The sequence below is a fragment of the Thalassophryne amazonica genome, chromosome 16 (assembly GCF_902500255.1).
Source record: "Thalassophryne amazonica chromosome 16, fThaAma1.1, whole genome shotgun sequence".
In the NCBI taxonomy this organism is placed as follows: domain Eukaryota; kingdom Metazoa; phylum Chordata; class Actinopteri; order Batrachoidiformes; family Batrachoididae; genus Thalassophryne; species Thalassophryne amazonica.
This window is the reverse complement of record NC_047118.1, coordinates 9,735,591-9,752,994: the sequence shown is the minus strand read 5'-3', so window position 1 is coordinate 9,752,994 and position 17,404 is coordinate 9,735,591. Positions and strand designations below refer to the sequence as shown.

Here is a 17,404-nt window from a genome sequence, read left to right as displayed (position 1 = left end):
TTTACTGAATACAGACTGTGGGATTACTGAGTGTGCGACCTCACACTCATCTGGACTGTCTCTGTTCTCTGCCAGCAGTACCGGGTCTGACTGCTGAAGACAGCGGCCACCTGGGGCGCAGGGCTTGGCGGCTCCGGTGTTCTTCAGCTCCGTTGGCGGTGGAAGCTGTGTGGATCCGGCTTTTCTCTCGCCAGGCGTCTTCTATCGTCGAGCCTGCCCACACGTCACCTGGTGTATGATTGACAGTCACTGTATTGTTATTGTCTGTACATCGTTGTGTGATTCACAACATTAAATTGTTACTTTTTGGCTTATCCATTGTCCGTTCATTAACGCCCCCTGTTGTGGGTCCGTGTCACGACACTTTCACAACACTTCCAGAAATGCAGGTCAGCTTCACGCTTGCAAAATATCCTGTTTGTGTCCACCTGCATGTAGCATGTACACTGAGCTCAAACCAAAATGGCCACCTTGGTGCTTGAAATTTGTCGTTAGAAATAAGTGGATCATTGCTATTTGTGGGTGTGGGCATCAGTTGATGTTGGCTTCCTGTTCGGGTTTGAGTCCGTAGAGGGCAAAGAGTCTGGCAGCATCCTTGATGAGCACTATCTCCTCACTTCAGTACTCTGGATATTTGCTCATGCTGCAGGACTTAGACTTCACCAGCTCCACCACTGAGTCCTCTGGGGGTCTGACATTCTTTTCTGGTCTCTTAGAGATTTTTTTTTTCCTGGCTGAAGCCAAGCTCCAGAGCACAGAGTGTGTCATCACCAAGAACCAGTTTCAATTGGTGGGTTACATTGTTAGGATGGATAACAGATGATTTCCCAAGATCTTCTACTCCCAGCTGAGAGAGGAAAAACAGTCCAGGGTTGGGCAGAGGAAATACTGCAAGGACCTCCTAAAGCGCAACCTTAAAACCTCCTCCATCAACTGGAAGACCTGGGAAGAACAAGTGACGAACCAAACCAGCTGGTGCGGCATCTGTCAGAAACGGTGTGCTTCAAAACTGGGCCTGTTCAGTTATCTCTGCGTCCACCAAGCTGTTCAGGAATCAACCAAGAGACAATCTTCCTTGCCACCAAACTTCACCTTGTGCTCCTTCTACTTTACCAGCCACACTGACACCAATTCTGAGTCTCCATTCGTTCAGGGTTCTGCAGACGCTGTGCTTTGAAGTGTTGTTGATCCAAGCCCACCTAGCTTGCAGCATGGATTTCAACTCTTCTTTCCCTTTGCAGAGCTGGGACTCCAAGTAATAGACACTGAACACAAAAACAGATGCTTGTTTTATGAAATCTTGTGCAATATTCCACAGTTATGAGACTTTGTGTGGGTTTCAGTCATGCCCACAGCATATAGTGTTTGAACCTATCAAACACAGAGCACAAGAATGGGAATGGAGACTTTTCGAAAGAGATTATAATACAGCAGGAGATATGAAAGAAATGTTCTTTGGCCTGATCTACCAACAAAAAGTGAAGGATATGCACACTTTGTGCATGTGACATCAAGGCTTCAGCATCTGGAGTGCACCATGGGAAAGAACATTTAAAATCCAAACTCCACCACGAGGATACTACATCAGCCAAAAATGATGTTTGCACACCTGAAAACGGATGCCCCAAAAAACATTGTGAAGGCTAAAGTCATGTGGCGCAGTGGTGGGCAACGCTAACATAAAAGCTATCATCGATAATCGCTAATCCGCTAACTGTAACACTTTTAAAATGCTAAAACAACAGAACATTTAGCTGAAGCTAAATTTTATATGAATTTTTCCTTGGGTTGTTTTTTCGCTCCCATTAAAATCATGAAAAAACAAACATAAATAGCTGAAATTTGAACAATTTGAAGTGTAAACATGGTTAGTGAAAAGGTTTAGCTTGCAGAGATCAAGATGATGACCAAGATGTACATAAATAATTCAATAAACAAATTAAACAGGAGTTTGCATTCAACAGACAGCAATACAGAAAGCATTAAACAAATTAGAGAGAGAAAGAGATCTATATATTAATGTATATTTTTTCTCAAACTTTATTAACAAATGTATTTACAAACAGCGTTAAATCCAGATGGGTTGTGTCAGTGTGGTCAGTTGGAAAGTGTTCATCATGTTTTAATGTGCTGTCCTATGTATTCTAGTGATAGGCGGAAATTGTTTAAAGATTTGTCAGACTGTGGATTGACTGAGTTTTCTTTTGGGTCAATTTTTTCTGAGGGCAGTTACTCGCATTTAGTGGACAAAGCTGTGATTAAGTTCCTCCATTCCACCAACCTCTATTTGAGAGTCTAACACGAGATAAAGTATTTACCTATTACCTGTGGGGGGCAGCCTTATGCTATGCCAGCGTATAGCCTGCCGGAATCTATTAGAAGAAGAAGAAACAGCGCTAACAGATTACGTTATGAGGTTTCGCTCCGCCTCTTTATCGGCAAAATGGCGACCGAGCAGTGTGGAGCGATGAGCACGGATTCTGACATCGAACTGCTTTGTGCCGAGGAATTAGAAAGGTATGAGAATTCAGCTTTTGTTGTCAGCGTTAGAAAACAATCTATAATAAAGCGACTTATTGATATGTGGAGTCAAAGTGCTTGACGTGTTAACGTTCTTGGCGCATTTCAAAACTGGGGGACGTGCTAGCGCTGTTAGCTGACTGGGGTTAGCTTTAGCCTAGCTTGTTTCTGTTGGCGAATTCTAAGGTTGGAATCAAGCAGCACGTTATAGTGCATGTAGAGTTATTGAAACCGTGGTTGTTGTAAAGAGTATGGCTGTTACGTGTTTTCATTATGGGGTTTCCCTTCGTAATTGTCGGGTTGATTACTAGTTAGACTGTGCATGTAACCCACTCAGTCATTCACTCATTGACTGAGCAGTCTGACAGGTTTCCAAAAAAAGGAATGGCAGTTGCCTGCTCCATGGTGTCATATGTTCCTGGCTCTCATCTGACTGTCTGTCTGCTTCACAGAATAGCTGCACTACAGCTGAGTCCTTTTTTATGTTTAGTTAATGCAGTAACACTCCCTGATGATCACTGACATGCTGCCATTGTACAGAATTATTGTGAATGTGATAATTGGCTTGTGTAGTGTTTGATTAAAAAAAAAAATTAACTATTCTGCTTTAAGGGTTTTCTGATCAGGTTCAGGTGACTATTTGTACCTGTAGGTAGATTTGTCTTACAGCAAAACAGAACAAAGGGCATCCATGTTAGTCAGTCAATAAAAAAAACTGACAAAGAACATATGCAAAACAAAAGCATCATACAGACACAAACAGGTAGTCGCAAGCTTACTGAAAGACTAAAAACAAGAACCAAGAGAAACCACTAAAAGACTGCCAGCATAAAATCAGTGTGCAAAAGGCAAATAAATTGTTCCATAAATAAATATGTGTAAACCCTGCTAAGATTTGTTCAGTTGGGATAAGGCTACTACTGTAGTGTTTTGTCCTACACCTTGGGACTCTGAACCTACAACCAGAAGGTAAGAGCTGAAATCCATTTGCCAGAGGGTGGGAGTCATCACTTGTGATGCAGCTGGCTATCTGCTGTAACTGTTTGATGTACAGGGAGTGTAAGCTCAGTTGCGATTCACCGATCAGCCAACTACACTTTTTAATGATCTGACAGTCTGTTCCTGTCCTTCAGTGTCAGACTGCCAAACCATACCACCAAAGAAAAGGATGAAAGAGACAATAAAAGCACAATAAAATAGTGTTAACATGGTTTGGCTGATGTGGAAGTAGGACAGTTTCCTGAGGCAGAACAGATGCCTCAGGAAACTGAGGCAAGCGTGGGGGCTGCTTCCTGCACATCGCCTCACAGTTTACATCAAAATTCAGGGAATTATCAATAATAGTCCCAAGATATTTATAGGTTTGCACAACTTTGACTGGTTGACCGTTAATTGTTGTGTTGTCAGATGTGGTGGCATCATCCGTTGGCATAACTGTTTTTCTCTCTGCTGTCATTTACACAGGGAAGCAGAGGGCTTCAAAGAACAAGGCAATGCATTTTATATCAAGAAGGATTACGCAGAAGCTTTCAATTACTACACTAAGGCCATAGGTGAGTGGAGCAGCACTCACTCTAGGACATGCTGCCTCCTCTGAGAGGCTCCAGTGATTTTTCTCAAGGTTGGGTTTTACTTGGATGTGGGAACAGTGGTGACCGTAAGGAAAATTGGGATCCTGTGGGAACAGTGGTGACCGTAAGGAAAATTGGGATCCACAAAGATCACAACATTGTCCACAAAGTTACAGTCAGCAAATCTTGCCACGCCAATAACGACACCTAAATTGCTGAACTGCAGAACCCGACCCGGCACCCAGTCCAAACATAATAAATTGTACTTTGTAAGACCTTCAACGCCTTTAGTGGTGAACTGTGATCCTGGTATATAATTTTCGGGTAACTTCATTGTTTTAAAGTTCCGAGTCAATGGAAAATTAATACTTTACAATTATTTGGCTGACACTTTTATCCAAGACAGCTTACAAGCGAGGAATCGCAATCAACCTACAGTTTGAACGGGAACTTCAGCATCACATATTATCTTTACACCCCTATTCCACAGGATGACGTTTTATTGCAATTGCCTGCAACCCAAAAACAGGGTGAAACGGCTTACTCTGGCTTGTCTTCTAACAGGCTGGCTTATAAACTGTAGACCTGGCAACCTCCCCGAAAACGAAAGTAAGGAGCTGTGCCCTCAGCCAGAACAGCAACAAATTCTGCTTCTGCTTCAAATTTTTAACCTAGATGGAGCACAATCAAACAAATTTCAAGCTGTACTCACTAGGAATACACCATTGAATGAGAAAGTGTGCCCAAACATTTGACTGGTAGTGGACGTGTCAATATTTTTATCCTGTCAGATTTGACTGAGTGGATACTGTCACCTTTTTCTGTGACAAACCCAGAACATTTATACTCAGAGCATTGGGAATGGATTGGGACATCCATCCCCACTACTCAAATACAAGCTATCACCTGTTGTGATACCAAATTTAGCCAACTGAGACTGCGTTCTTGTGAAGTAAAACCCAACCGTTATTCTTTATTCGTCCTAGGTCGATGTATTTAGGGCAGTGATGACATTTCCAGGTACCCCCTGTCCCCACTCGCACAGTTATATTGATTCAGGTCCAGGAAGCTGCTCTTTGAGTTCACAGTCTCCTCTGTTAGCCACTGAGCAGCTCAACTGGAGCAGTTGGGGATTAAAAAGCTTGGACAAGAGGACCCCAGTGAGGATGGGGCGAGTGCTCCTCTTTACTTTAACCACAGATTTATTCTCCTGTGCAGAATCTATTTGTAACTCTTTATAGATAAAACTACACCAATCTCCTCTGCAGAAAAATAAATATTGAGATAAATAAATATTGGATTTTGAAGACACTGTATTACCTCTGTTACTAAAATAGGTTAACCCAGATAGTCTGAGCTTTTGCCAGATGTAGACCAAGTTGTTGTTGTTAATCATATGTGCAATGCATACAGTATGCCCCGTATCCTTTATGAAGAACTGCATATTAGTTTTGAACTATTGATGAAACTGATTTTTTTTTTTAAACTGCTCGCAATGTTACAGTAATCATTTAAAGAAAAATCATAATGAAAATTAAGTTGGTTTTTTTGTTTGTTTGTTTTTACTCCTGTAACACGTGTTTTCCCCCCACCAGGTTAATAATATAAACAAAAACAAAAATAATTAATTTAGATGAACCAAGGCCAAAACCTAAAAAAAAAAAAAAAAAATTTAGTAAATGTCATATTCTTAAACCATACTGATACGTTGTCCTGTTGTTACACAAATAAATATTAGTTCAGATTTTGGCCACAACATTTTGTCACTTTGAGAAAATATAAGTAACTTTTTATTTTATTTTATGGTACAGACACATGTCCGAAGAATGCAAGTTACTATGGAAACCGAGCAGCCACGCTTATGATGTTGTGTCGATACAGAGAAGCTTTAGAAGATTCCCAACAAGCAGTGCGGTTAGATAACACATTCATGAAGGTAGGTTTGGGAAAAGGGCTGCTGAACTATATTCATTTTATTTATTTTTTCATTTAATTTTTGTTCATAAATCTGGAATACTTGGTAAATAGTGTTATTATAGATGTGCTGTTTTTTTCAGTTAATGTGTCTAATTATAATTTTCTTTTTTAACTTGGTAGTAATAATTAAAAAAAAAAAACAGAAGTAAATATAACATTGTGGTTAGCCTGTGGTTTATAATGATAATATAAATTTAAAAGTATCCATGGAGTATTACAGACATACAAAATTATTATTTTCTTAATGTTGTTTTCATAGATTTTCTTTACGTACTCATTAAAATCTTACTGTAATAAGTACTTAAAAATGGCCTAGATCACATCTTCAGGCTTCCCTGGCGTGTTTTCTTGCCTAATCCAAGAATTCCGTGCTGCCTCATTTTCAAAGGTGAAAGTTGGCATTGATAGCTCAGCTGCTGATCTAAAATGGATTTTTGTCTCCAGTTTAGTGTTTTGTGAACCATAAAGAAGAGAATTTCCTGATAGCAGCCAAGTGAAAAATCAGCCATTGCAGCTGGGTTCAAAGTTTGATATGTACACATGCAAAATGTTAATTCCCGTGGCAAATTTAAGAGGTTGGGACACATTGCAATTGCATTAACAAGGAACTGTATTTCAGACAAAATTGTGGGTGGGATTTTCAGATTATCGCTTCAGTTTTTGAACGTTAGCTTTTACAAACAGGGTCATTTACGAGAGGGCAAGTGCCACCTGTTGCTTGGCAATGCGATGGCAGCCAGTCGTTGTTTCCAGAAGGTTCTGGAGTTGGAGCCTGACAACAGCCAAGCACAACAAGAGGTGAGTTGACCAGAGCTGGAGCAAACATTTGCTCATTTTGACATGTTTGCCCACTACCAATCATATGTGTAGGTTGACCAAATAAAGTACAAAAGCCTGATACAGAACAGTGTTGCACAGAATTAATGCATGTGGAAGTAAGGCCTTTACACTGTACAAATTTAGTTTGTGAAACTGTGTTAAAATGCTGCTAGTCACTGCTCGTGCTTGCTGAAGTACAGTTGTTTTGTTCCAGACCAGCAAGTTTATTGATTTAACAAAACCAAACTGGAAGAAACAGTGTAGAGGGATAATTAAGTATAGTACTGGTAGTTGGTGTTTCCACTCAAACTTTTTCTTAGAGCGGTGGTTTGTGCTGAAAGCAACATCCAGGGCTGGAACGCTGATTGACTGGTTCATCCCTGTTTTATTATGATCACCTTAATATATTCAGTTATCAGGCATGACCTTGATGACCAAAGGAGTTTCTTTTACTTGGTGATCATCAAAGGTTGCTCATCTTATACTTTCTGAAACCCATGTAGTTAAAATTACTGGAAAATAAGGTGTCACAACTTTACATTTATCATTGCACTTCCTAGGATTCCATTTGTAGGCAGAAATATGATACAAATCTGCAGCTGGTCAAATCTGTGGAAATAAACATTTGAAAATGTATTTGTTAGCATAAATTCTTGAATTTGTATAATTACTCATTAAAATTATTCCCATCCATCCAGTTTCTGAACCCAATTAATCCATTTAAGGGTCATGGGGGGCTAGAGTTTATCCCAGCAGTCATTGGGGAGATTACTGGATACACCCTGGACAGGCTGCCAGTCTCTCATTGGGCAGTACATATAGACAAACACCTTAAAGATTGTATCACTACTTTCAATTGTTTTGCTTCAAAAGTGTTTCACTAACAAAACTATGTAACAGTTCATATTCTTAAAGGGAATTCTGGGCTTTTTCAACCTAAACTCTATTTTTAGATCTTTTTAGGTTCATCTTTTCACTGTGCTGTAAAACTATTTTGGTCTGTGCTGCATTGATTTAGAATGCTAACACTCGAAAGAGCAAATGGCTACAGAGAGTAATTTTGTGAAGTTGGCTATTAACTCAGGGTAAAATGTCTCGTTGTCACCATTGAAGAGGTGAAAATGTGTAGTAATATTGAGAGAATTCCTACGAAGGTAAACATGAGCCTGTTGACCTTAAACTTTATAAAATGACCAACGATGCATTCAGCTACTCTCTTTCATCATGGCGCATGCATGACTCAGAAGAGATGGTTTGATGCGTTAAAGTTACTATTGCCTAAAAACCTTCTTCATACTCAATAAATATCACAAATTCCTTGTCAGCTGAAGAATGCAGAATCCATCCTGGAGTATGAGAGAATGGCAGAGATTGGATATGAGAAGCGAGACTTTAGGATGGTAAGCTATTCAGCACTTACATTATTACCCAATTTTTATCCGTTTTTAATCAGTATGCATTATGATTGTGTTTCTAGGTTGTGTTCTGTATGGACCGTGCCTTGGTATCAGCCACAGCCTGTCACAGGTTTAAGATACTGAAGGCTGAATCCTTAGCGCTACTGGGACGTTACCCCGAGGCCCACTCCGTAGCCAGGTAACACGTCATGTTTGAGAGTTTAGCTTGTTTGTTTTTTCTTCCCATTAATTTTCTGCTGCTTATCCACACTTCCCTATCTTTGGCCAAGTCTTTTAACTCTCGGCCTCACCTCCTCCAAACACTCAGCCTTGAATCGGTCTTGACAGCTCTAAAATCTCCAAGTCTTTGCCTTTGCAGCGTTCATTGTCATTAATAAATACTACAACCAGTATGGTATGTGCACAGAATATACTCCAGTATGTAAAGTTTGATAGAACTATATTTACCATATTCATGCATCTGTGCACCCTGAGTATTCCCCAAGAAATTCTTCTTGAAATGGGGGGTGGGTGTTTGCACAAATTCGGCCAAAAATTACATTTGTTGGACTGCCCATTTCAATAATGTTTCATTTCCTCACAAAGAACAAATCGTTTGTCTGTCTGTTTTTTCTCCTGTCCTTTTGTCATTTATTCAGTGGGTTCCTTCACAGCAGATGTCTGGCGCTGTAAAAAAAAAAAAAAGTGACGTGCACGGTTGTTTTTCAGTATCAACCACACGGACAATAATTTACTTCACTGAAACATGTTGCACGGCGTTTATATTAAAACAGAAAACTGGCATGACATCATCACAAAACATGAGAATTCTTTTTTCTTTTCTTTTTTTTACAATATGCTGGGGGGGTGGGTCACAAAATTATTCTATTTTAGGTGGATGTTTTTAAAAAAACTTTAATTTAAAAAATAATTGAATTTCGTGTGGGCGTTTAATTACCATTCTGTCTGGCGCGTTTTCATCTCTGCAGCGAAAAAAAAAAAGTGATGTGGCATACATGGTCAATTTTCAATGTTAACCACACAGGCAGTAATTTAGTTTTTTCATAGCATTATATTAAAACAAAAAAACTCTGGCACTCAGTTTAAAAATACTCCTCCTGATTTAAATCTCGGTGGGTCCGCAGTTTGTTGTTGTCCGTGATTCCTCCTTGTTAAGATAAAGACATCTATAATTTTCCCATCAGCCTCTCACTGAAAACAGTGGAACATCCAGTCTGACACTGACTGTCAACACATGAAGTCAGTTTTCTCCATGTTCAGCCCAGAAATGCTGAATCTTCCTCTCTGTGTCCCACTCTGTCACATTCAAAACAACAAAAAAACAAGCTGCAGCAGGAAAAATCTCCGAACATGCACAAATCAACTTTGCAGACATCAGCTGATAAGGAACTCGTTTTGCTGGAGAGAAAAAATACTTGTCAGACAAAAAGGAACACAAACTGATAGGCGATCCATCACTGGGTGACTTCTTCAAAGCTACCCACATTGTCACAGAACACTTCCTGTTTCCTGCACAAGAGTCTTTCACAGTAAGAGCACAGGAAAAAGGAATGATTTCATCACAAGTTTGGACACGAAAGAGGAGAAAAGCATCATGAAAACAGTGTAGAGACAATCCTTCTCCACAAGTCTTTGCATTCAAATCGTGACCTCCCAATCTGGGATATCTTCTAGTCTCTCCTGCTCTGTGCACCATATTTTCTCAATTAAGTCTGTGGTAGTTATTTCTTAGTGTTTCATTTGTTTTGTTGCAGTGATATCCTGCGAATGGACTGCACTAATGCAGATGCACTCTACGTGCGTGGGCTTTGTCTATACTATGAAGACTGCATTGATAAGGCCGTCCAGTTCTTTGTCCAGGCCCTACGTATGGCTCCAGACCACGATAAGGCTCGGCTTGCTTGCAAGGTAAATAATTTAGTTCATAATCGGAAGTTGAGTAGTGTTAGATAATATCTGTGCTAATTCTTTGTTTTATGTTAGCTATCAAGTATTTGTGTTATTTGTTTGGAAGTTCTGAGAAATATAAGTTAAGTTTTACTTTATCATGTGTCCAAGTTTCAGACACAGGGAGATCTTCTCCTGTTGGTGAGAGCCAGTAACATTAAAAATGTGAGACTAGCCTACACCCATTGTTAACACCCACAATGTATAAAAAGTGTTGTATGGGGCCTTTTCACAAGATGGACACTGTCTGTGAGGGTCCCAGGCCTAGTTTTTAACGTGACCTTTAATAAACTCAAAATTAGGAATACAATGGTTAGGTTTTTGGTAAGGGGCAGAATCTTGCATAAAAGACCCAGGTAAAAATAACAGTAGATTTGTGTTTGTGTGAGGCTTTCTGTGAATTGCCACATTTCTAGATTGAAGTCTATGAAGTGCCTTTTCTTCAAAAAGTGGCTATTGGTTAATGCTCAGGCACTTTTTAAGTCTAACCTACTCTATATACTCTTCCCAGAATGCAAAAGCACTAAAAGCCAAGAAGGAGGAGGGAAACAAAGCGTTCAAGGAGGGAAACTTTGAAGCAGCTTGTGATCTATACTCAGAGGCACTAACAATAGACCCCAACAACATCAAAACTAATGCCAAGCTGTACTGTAATAGAGCCACTGTGGGATCAAAGGTGAGTAATCTATTTCCTGTAAAGTGTGGTCACAGGAAAGTGGAACAGAGGCTTTGCAGAGTGCCTCATATTTCTGTCAAATGAACAGTAGGCCTCACACTCTCTCTGCCATGCGTGATTGTTTTTTCCCCCCTGTCTTTGAAAGTTGAAGAAACTAGATCAGGCCATTGAAGACTGCACAAAGGCCATCAAACTGGATGAAACTTACATCAAGGCGTACTTACGGAGAGCACAATGGTATGTTCAGGATTCCCAACTTCACCAGTAATACAAACTGTTGGTTTGTTGTGTGTTGATTACCATCTCTAAGAAAACTTTGTTGTGACAATAAATATAAATAATAATAACAGTTAACGATGGTCTAGCGGGTGATATGACCAGTCAGTTGATCCAGTGACTTCCAGAGTACAATGGATTTCTGGAAACATAGACATTATGGCCTATATTTATGTGTAAATTCAAGTTGTTTTTTATTCATCACTCTGTCCATGTTTGGTCAGTCCTGAAAAGTTTTTAATCACAGTCAGTATATTTTTGTTTCTACAGACTTTGGGGAGATGCCTCTTACAGGTCAATGCCTCAGCTGAGAAGTTGCTCACGGCCACTTTAAGTCACACAAAGGGGCAAACTGACATGTTTTTAAAAAGTCCTTATTAATAAATTCTTGCTCGTGTTAATATACAGCTTACTGTCGGAGCCATATAGATGAATAAATGGTAGCGGCAATGTCATTCACTGAAGCAGGCAGTAATGAGTTTTGGCTGCTTTCTTAGGAGAGAAAGCTTGAAATATAAACAATGTAAACAAAGTGACATTTACATCACAAAAGTAGCAGAAGTGTTTGGGGAGGGGATCTTGTCTATTAATTGTTGCTATTTATTATGGGGATCTTTTATGTGTCAATACAACATACTTTTATGTGGGGAGGAAAAACTAAATTTATTGGATCTTAACAGCAGTTGACACTAAGCTGACCTGGGATCAGTTCTGTCACTGTGACAATGAATTGTCATGAGGATGAATGCTGACATCTTTTTGGAGCAGCTGTCAAAAATATAATTTAGTCAGGCAATGTATAAAAATTTAGAAATTGTGTGGATTAAAATGGCACTAATAACAATAATCATGAATATGTGTGTGTGCAGAACACTTCAAACCATATATACAAAGTGCTTCCCAAAATAAATATAATGAGGAGTTTCTGATCTCCTCCAGTATCTACTAATATAAGCAACAGGTTTATCATCATGTGCTTGTAATCAAGGTTCTTGAAATGAAGAAGTATCTCCACCTGGTGGATACCTGCCATTAAAACAGGTACAATAGAATTTAGCCAAGAGCTCTCGTATAGAAAGAGCTAATGTGCATTGTGTTCTGCATTCAGTGTGTGTAGAATGTATTAACTGGAAATTAGATAATTTTCATTGTGTATGACACTTCAGTTACAAATACACTTATATATTTGTTCAGTTAACAAGTGTAACATGGTTACTCATTTTATTTCAAAATACATTTACTTTAAAGGATGAGGGTAAGAACTGTTTAAAACAAAATCATCCCAGTTATTGTTAGCTTTTTGGGCTGTAATTAAAATAAACTTTCTAGTTACACCTAAATAGCATCTCAATTGTGTAAAATAGTTACGTCGCATATAAAATTTTATTTATTCACTATCAAACATCTTCATTGAATGTGCAATTTGGATTTTTGTAGTACTTGCCACAGCCACCAAATGGCAGGTTATATGCAGTGAATTCATCTGATAGATATTGACTTGAGTTGTGGATCTTGGTATTGTTTCCAGTACAGCGGTTGGTCACAAACTCACAATCCCCAAAAACAGAAAAGGAGACTGATGCACCCTGTAGTCTGTATTTATCTCTGGTCACAGCCCCACGCTGCAGGTGTTAACTCTGTCGGAATGGAAGTCAGCTCCAGGACTGACATTTGGAAAACCTTTGTCTTTACGTTTATAAGTACTTGATTATTTAAATGAAGAAGCAGTAACTGATGTGTTCACTGTGCTGCAGCTACATGGATACAGAGCAGTATGAAGAAGCTGTTAGAGACTATGAGAAAGTTTACCAGACAGAGAAGACAAAAGGTGAGAATCACACTTGTCTCTTGTTGCTGAGCTGACACTTTTCTTCTTGCACCACCTCATAAAACTGTATCACATACAACAACAGTTTGGCATGTTTGCTAGCACTAGGAGTCTACAGACTACAGTAGAAACTTGCAGGCTAAAAAGAAACATAATTATATTGTAGAAATAATAGGATTTATCAGAAGAAAATTTCAATTTTTTTCCTCTCAAAATACTTGTGCACATGTTTCTAACCATTAGAAACCTTGGGGTGACCTTTGGTGGATTGTCGCTGGGTTCACATGTCAAAGGTTGGGTTTGCTTGTGTTTTTTAACCGTTTAAGAAATGAGTGTGGTGTAGGGGCTTCCATGGCAAATTAGTCTGAGGTGAGGGGCCGGACTAAGAATGGTTCACAGTGACACCATGGAAAAACGAGACAGAAGAAATGTGAGGAAGCCTGAGGCCTCCAGGACCGGACAGAGGGCCCGTCAGCAAGTGTCTGGTGGCCAAGCTTGCCACGGAACCTGGCCGGGCACAGCCCAAACAGGCAATGTGGAACTTCCATCTCCACCCTGTGGACCCGCCACCCGCAGGGGGAACCGTTGGGGTCAGGTGCGCTGTCCCATGGGTTGCAGTGAAAGTCGAGGGCCTCGACAGACTAGACCCAGGCGGCAGGAGCTAGCTCTGGTGGTGTGGAATGTCACCTTGCTGTGGGGGAAGGAGCCAGAGCTTGCGCGGGAGGTAGAGCGCTATCAATTAGATCTGGTGGGCCTCTACTCCGGAACCACTCTCCTTGGTAGGAGAGTGGTACCTTATTTTTCTCTGGAGATGTCCAGGGTGTGGGTGTGGAGATACTCGCAAGTCCCCAGCTGAGCACCACTATGTTGGAGTTTACCCCGGTAGATGAAAGTCGCTTCCCTGTACATTTTGGGGGGGCGGGCGGCTGTGACTGTTGTTTGTGCATATTCACTGAACATCAGTTTGGAGTATTCAGCCTTCTTGTGGTCCCTGACTGGAGTCCTGCATGGGGCTCCCATGGGGGACTCCATTATTTTGCTGGGGGACTTCAACGCACACGTGGGCCATGATAGAGACTCAGATCTTCAACTCACACCTCTGGTGGAGCCTTTCTGGCATCCCTGTGGAGGTTGGGGACATTGAACCAAAATGGCCAATATTCAACTATCCATTGCTGAAGCTACAACGGGGAGCTGTGGTGTGAAGTCTTAGGTGCCTCAAGGGGCGGCAACTCTTGAACACCGTGGTGGACACCGGTGGTCAGGGAAGCCATCTGACTGAAGGAGTCCTACTGGGACTCCGAGATAACATATCCCACAGTTGTAAGGTCCTAACAGGCTTGAAAGGCGGCAGCCTCTCCTGTGAGGGAGGAAAAGGAGCAGGTGTGGGAGGAGTTCAGAGTAACCATGGAGAAGGACTGTCGGTCAGCACCATTGTGTTTCTGGCGGACCGTGAGGCACCTCAGGAGAGAAAAACGGGGAACCATCCAAGTTGTCTACAGTAAGGATGGGACTCTGTTGACCTCAACTGAGGATGTGATCTGGAAGGAACACTTTGAGGAACTCCTGCATCAGACTGGAGCGCCCTCTATAGTAGAGGCAGAGCTGGAAGCTGATGGGGGATCATCATCAATTCCCCTGGAGGAAATCACTGACGTAGTCAAATAATTCTCCAGTAGCAAGGCCCCGGGGGTTGATGACATCTGTCGAGAGATGCTGAAGGCTGTGGGTGTGGAGGGACTGTCTTGGATGAGACGTCTCTTCAACATTGCATTGAGGTCTGGGACAGTGCCTAAGGAGTGGCAAACTGGGGTGGTGGTCCCCATATTTAAAAATGGGTCCCAGAGAGTGTGTGCCAGGGGGTCTTCAGATTGGTGGGCTCAGGGTCTCATCACTGCTTTTTGCAAATGATGTGGTCCTGTTGGCTTCATCGATCGGTGACCTCCACTCACTGGATCGGTTCACAGCCGAGTGTGAAGTAGCTTGGATGAGGATCAGAACCTCTAAATCTGAGGCCATGGTTCCCAGCACAAAATTGATGGCTTGCCTACTCCGGGTAGGGAGTGAGGTCTTGCACCACATGGAGTTCAAGTACCTCGGGGTCTTGTTCACGAGTGAGGGGACAATGGATAGAATGTTCGAGGCAAATTCTGTGCCTCGAAGCTCTGTTTAACATTGTAGTATATATGCCTGGTCTGTGTATGGCGCTGTAACATCCCCAGAAAAAAACAAGACTAGAGCATGCGCATATGAGCGCCTTGGGGCAACTGTTTGTTGTGATTTGGCGCTATATAAGAAAAAAGTTGATTGATTGATTGATTGATTGATTGATTGATTGATATGCCATGTAAATGCTAATTCATTTATTTGCTGATTTTATTGCTTTCTAGTCACTTTATTGTACATTTTGTTTTGTTTCCTCCACACAAAGAAAATAAGCAACGCCTAAAAGACGCCCAGCTGGAGTTGAAGAAAAGCAAGCGAAAAGATTACTATAAAGTGCTCGGGGTGGATAAGAACGCTTCAGAAGATGAGATCAAGAAAGCTTACCGCAAAAGAGCTCTTCTACATCATCCAGGTGCTTCAGGAATCAAAAAAGACATATTGTAATAGTTAACAAAAACTTTAATGAGACAGAGGGAGGTTTTTTCTTTATTTTTCTCCAAAGATCATTTGTATTTATTTTCTTCTGCTGCCTTCAGACCGTCATAGTGGTGCTAGTCCTGAGGTGCAGAAGGAAGAAGAAAAGAAGTTTAAGGAGGTGGGGGAGGCTTTCAGTGTACTTTCAGACCCAAAGAAGAAGTCTCGCTACGACAGTGGTCAGGATCTGGAGGACGATGGCATGAACATGGCAGGTCAGTACGTGGATGAAGCTTTGGGTGAAAAAAGTCAAGAGTGTGAAGCATCCTTCACTTGAGCTTGGTGATGATTCTTTTTGTGTGTCTGTCCACCAGATTTTGATGCCAACAACATTTTCAAGGCATTCTTCGGCGGCCCTGGAGGGTTTAGTTTTGAAGGTAATTTTACAGTGCGTGTGCAGATGCATTGGAACTATACTGTGTTCTAAAGCTGAGTTATTTGTTTATTTCAGCATCTGGACCAGGAAATTTCTTCTTCCAGTTTGGTTAATTGGAGGACTCTTCCACATCAATTACACCAGGACTTTTCAACAGTGTCAACCCCCCATGCCCTGCCTCCCCTCCCCCATCCTTATTTAAATATGACTGAGTGATTACAAGTCAGACGCTTGTCTATGCCATTGAGTCAGTGATCGCAACCTAGTGACCACATCCAGCAAATGATAAATACCCGAGGAGCTGGGACAACGGGACGGCTCACGCACACGGTTGGTAGTCTTACTGGTTTTAAAATGTAGCTGTTTCTTGTCTCGAAGGGAAACAAACACAGAAGTCAGTAATGACTAACAGAGGTCCAAACGTAGGATTGTTGAAGTGTTGTGCCCGCCTTTAACGGTGCGTTCAGGAAGCCACGTCCTAGGGAAGCTCGCCACTGAGGGGGGTTTTCTCTGCATGAAAATTCTGAAGAATTCATCAGACTGACAGCAGGCTGGCAGCTGCCTCTGTGTCACACGCCAGTAGGAGAGCTTCAGCTGTTTTTCTTATATTTTAAAATTCACAACAGGAGCCTAAATGTCGGCGAGCAGTACAGCGGAAGCACACTGCAGCGCTGGCGGGATGGACGTTGGCTTTACACCAAGCGTACTCACTCTGCCTGTCACAACATTTGTTTGTTGTTGCCATTCACAGATTGCTACAGTGTACATTTTACTGTAATGTAAAGTGTTGATTTGTGATATTTTTATTTTGATATGTATATTTATTACAAAATTCCTGTTTGCTGGTGCCATCTGTGTAAGTTGAGGATGCTTTTTTTGCTGTTGTATTAAAGCTGCAAAGGAGCACTACCTCTGAGCAAATCAGTCACACCCTCAGGAAGCTGGTTGTCTTGAATTATGTGAAATATTGTGCTGAAATTAAATGCGTCCAGTGAGTTTTGCACGCATTACTGTAGAGGGACATTTTAGTGGACATAAATGTAGAACAAATCGTCAATTTTGACCCAACCAGTACAAAGGGACTAAATGGAATTTGCAATCCAGCTTCAGTATACAATGACCTACTCAACCTTTTATGGTGGCCATTCCAGGGTGGTAACTGTTGCCAGGTAGGGGTCTGTGAAGAATTACACAGGGGTCAAAATTTAAAAATGTTTTTGAAAACTATACCACATTATTTGGCTGATTATAAAGATTCCACAAAGGTATAGTTTGAACTGTCTTTTACAAAATGTTTTGGAGTTATGGGATAAAAACAGCAGCAAAAAAAAAAAAAATGGTAAGAAAAAGCTAGAG

The 17,404-nt window shown here is 41.1% G+C and overlaps 1 protein-coding gene across 1 annotated transcript; it reads left to right on the top strand.

Annotated features, from left to right (window-relative positions):
• The first annotated feature begins 2,402 nt into the window (after positions 1–2,402).
• Positions 2,403–16,984, top strand: dnajc7 (DnaJ (Hsp40) homolog, subfamily C, member 7). Its single transcript, XM_034190374.1, has 14 exons — positions 2,403–2,517; positions 3,985–4,073; positions 5,903–6,027; positions 6,753–6,866; positions 8,213–8,287; positions 8,365–8,483; positions 10,060–10,213; positions 10,764–10,928; positions 11,074–11,165; positions 12,959–13,032; positions 15,464–15,610; positions 15,735–15,887; positions 15,987–16,049; positions 16,124–16,984. Exons 1-14 carry the CDS (start codon positions 2,444–2,446, stop codon positions 16,159–16,161), a joined length of 1,482 nt encoding a protein of 493 aa, XP_034046265.1. The 5' UTR covers positions 2,403–2,443; the 3' UTR covers positions 16,162–16,984.
• Positions 16,985–17,404: the final 420 nt, after the last annotated feature.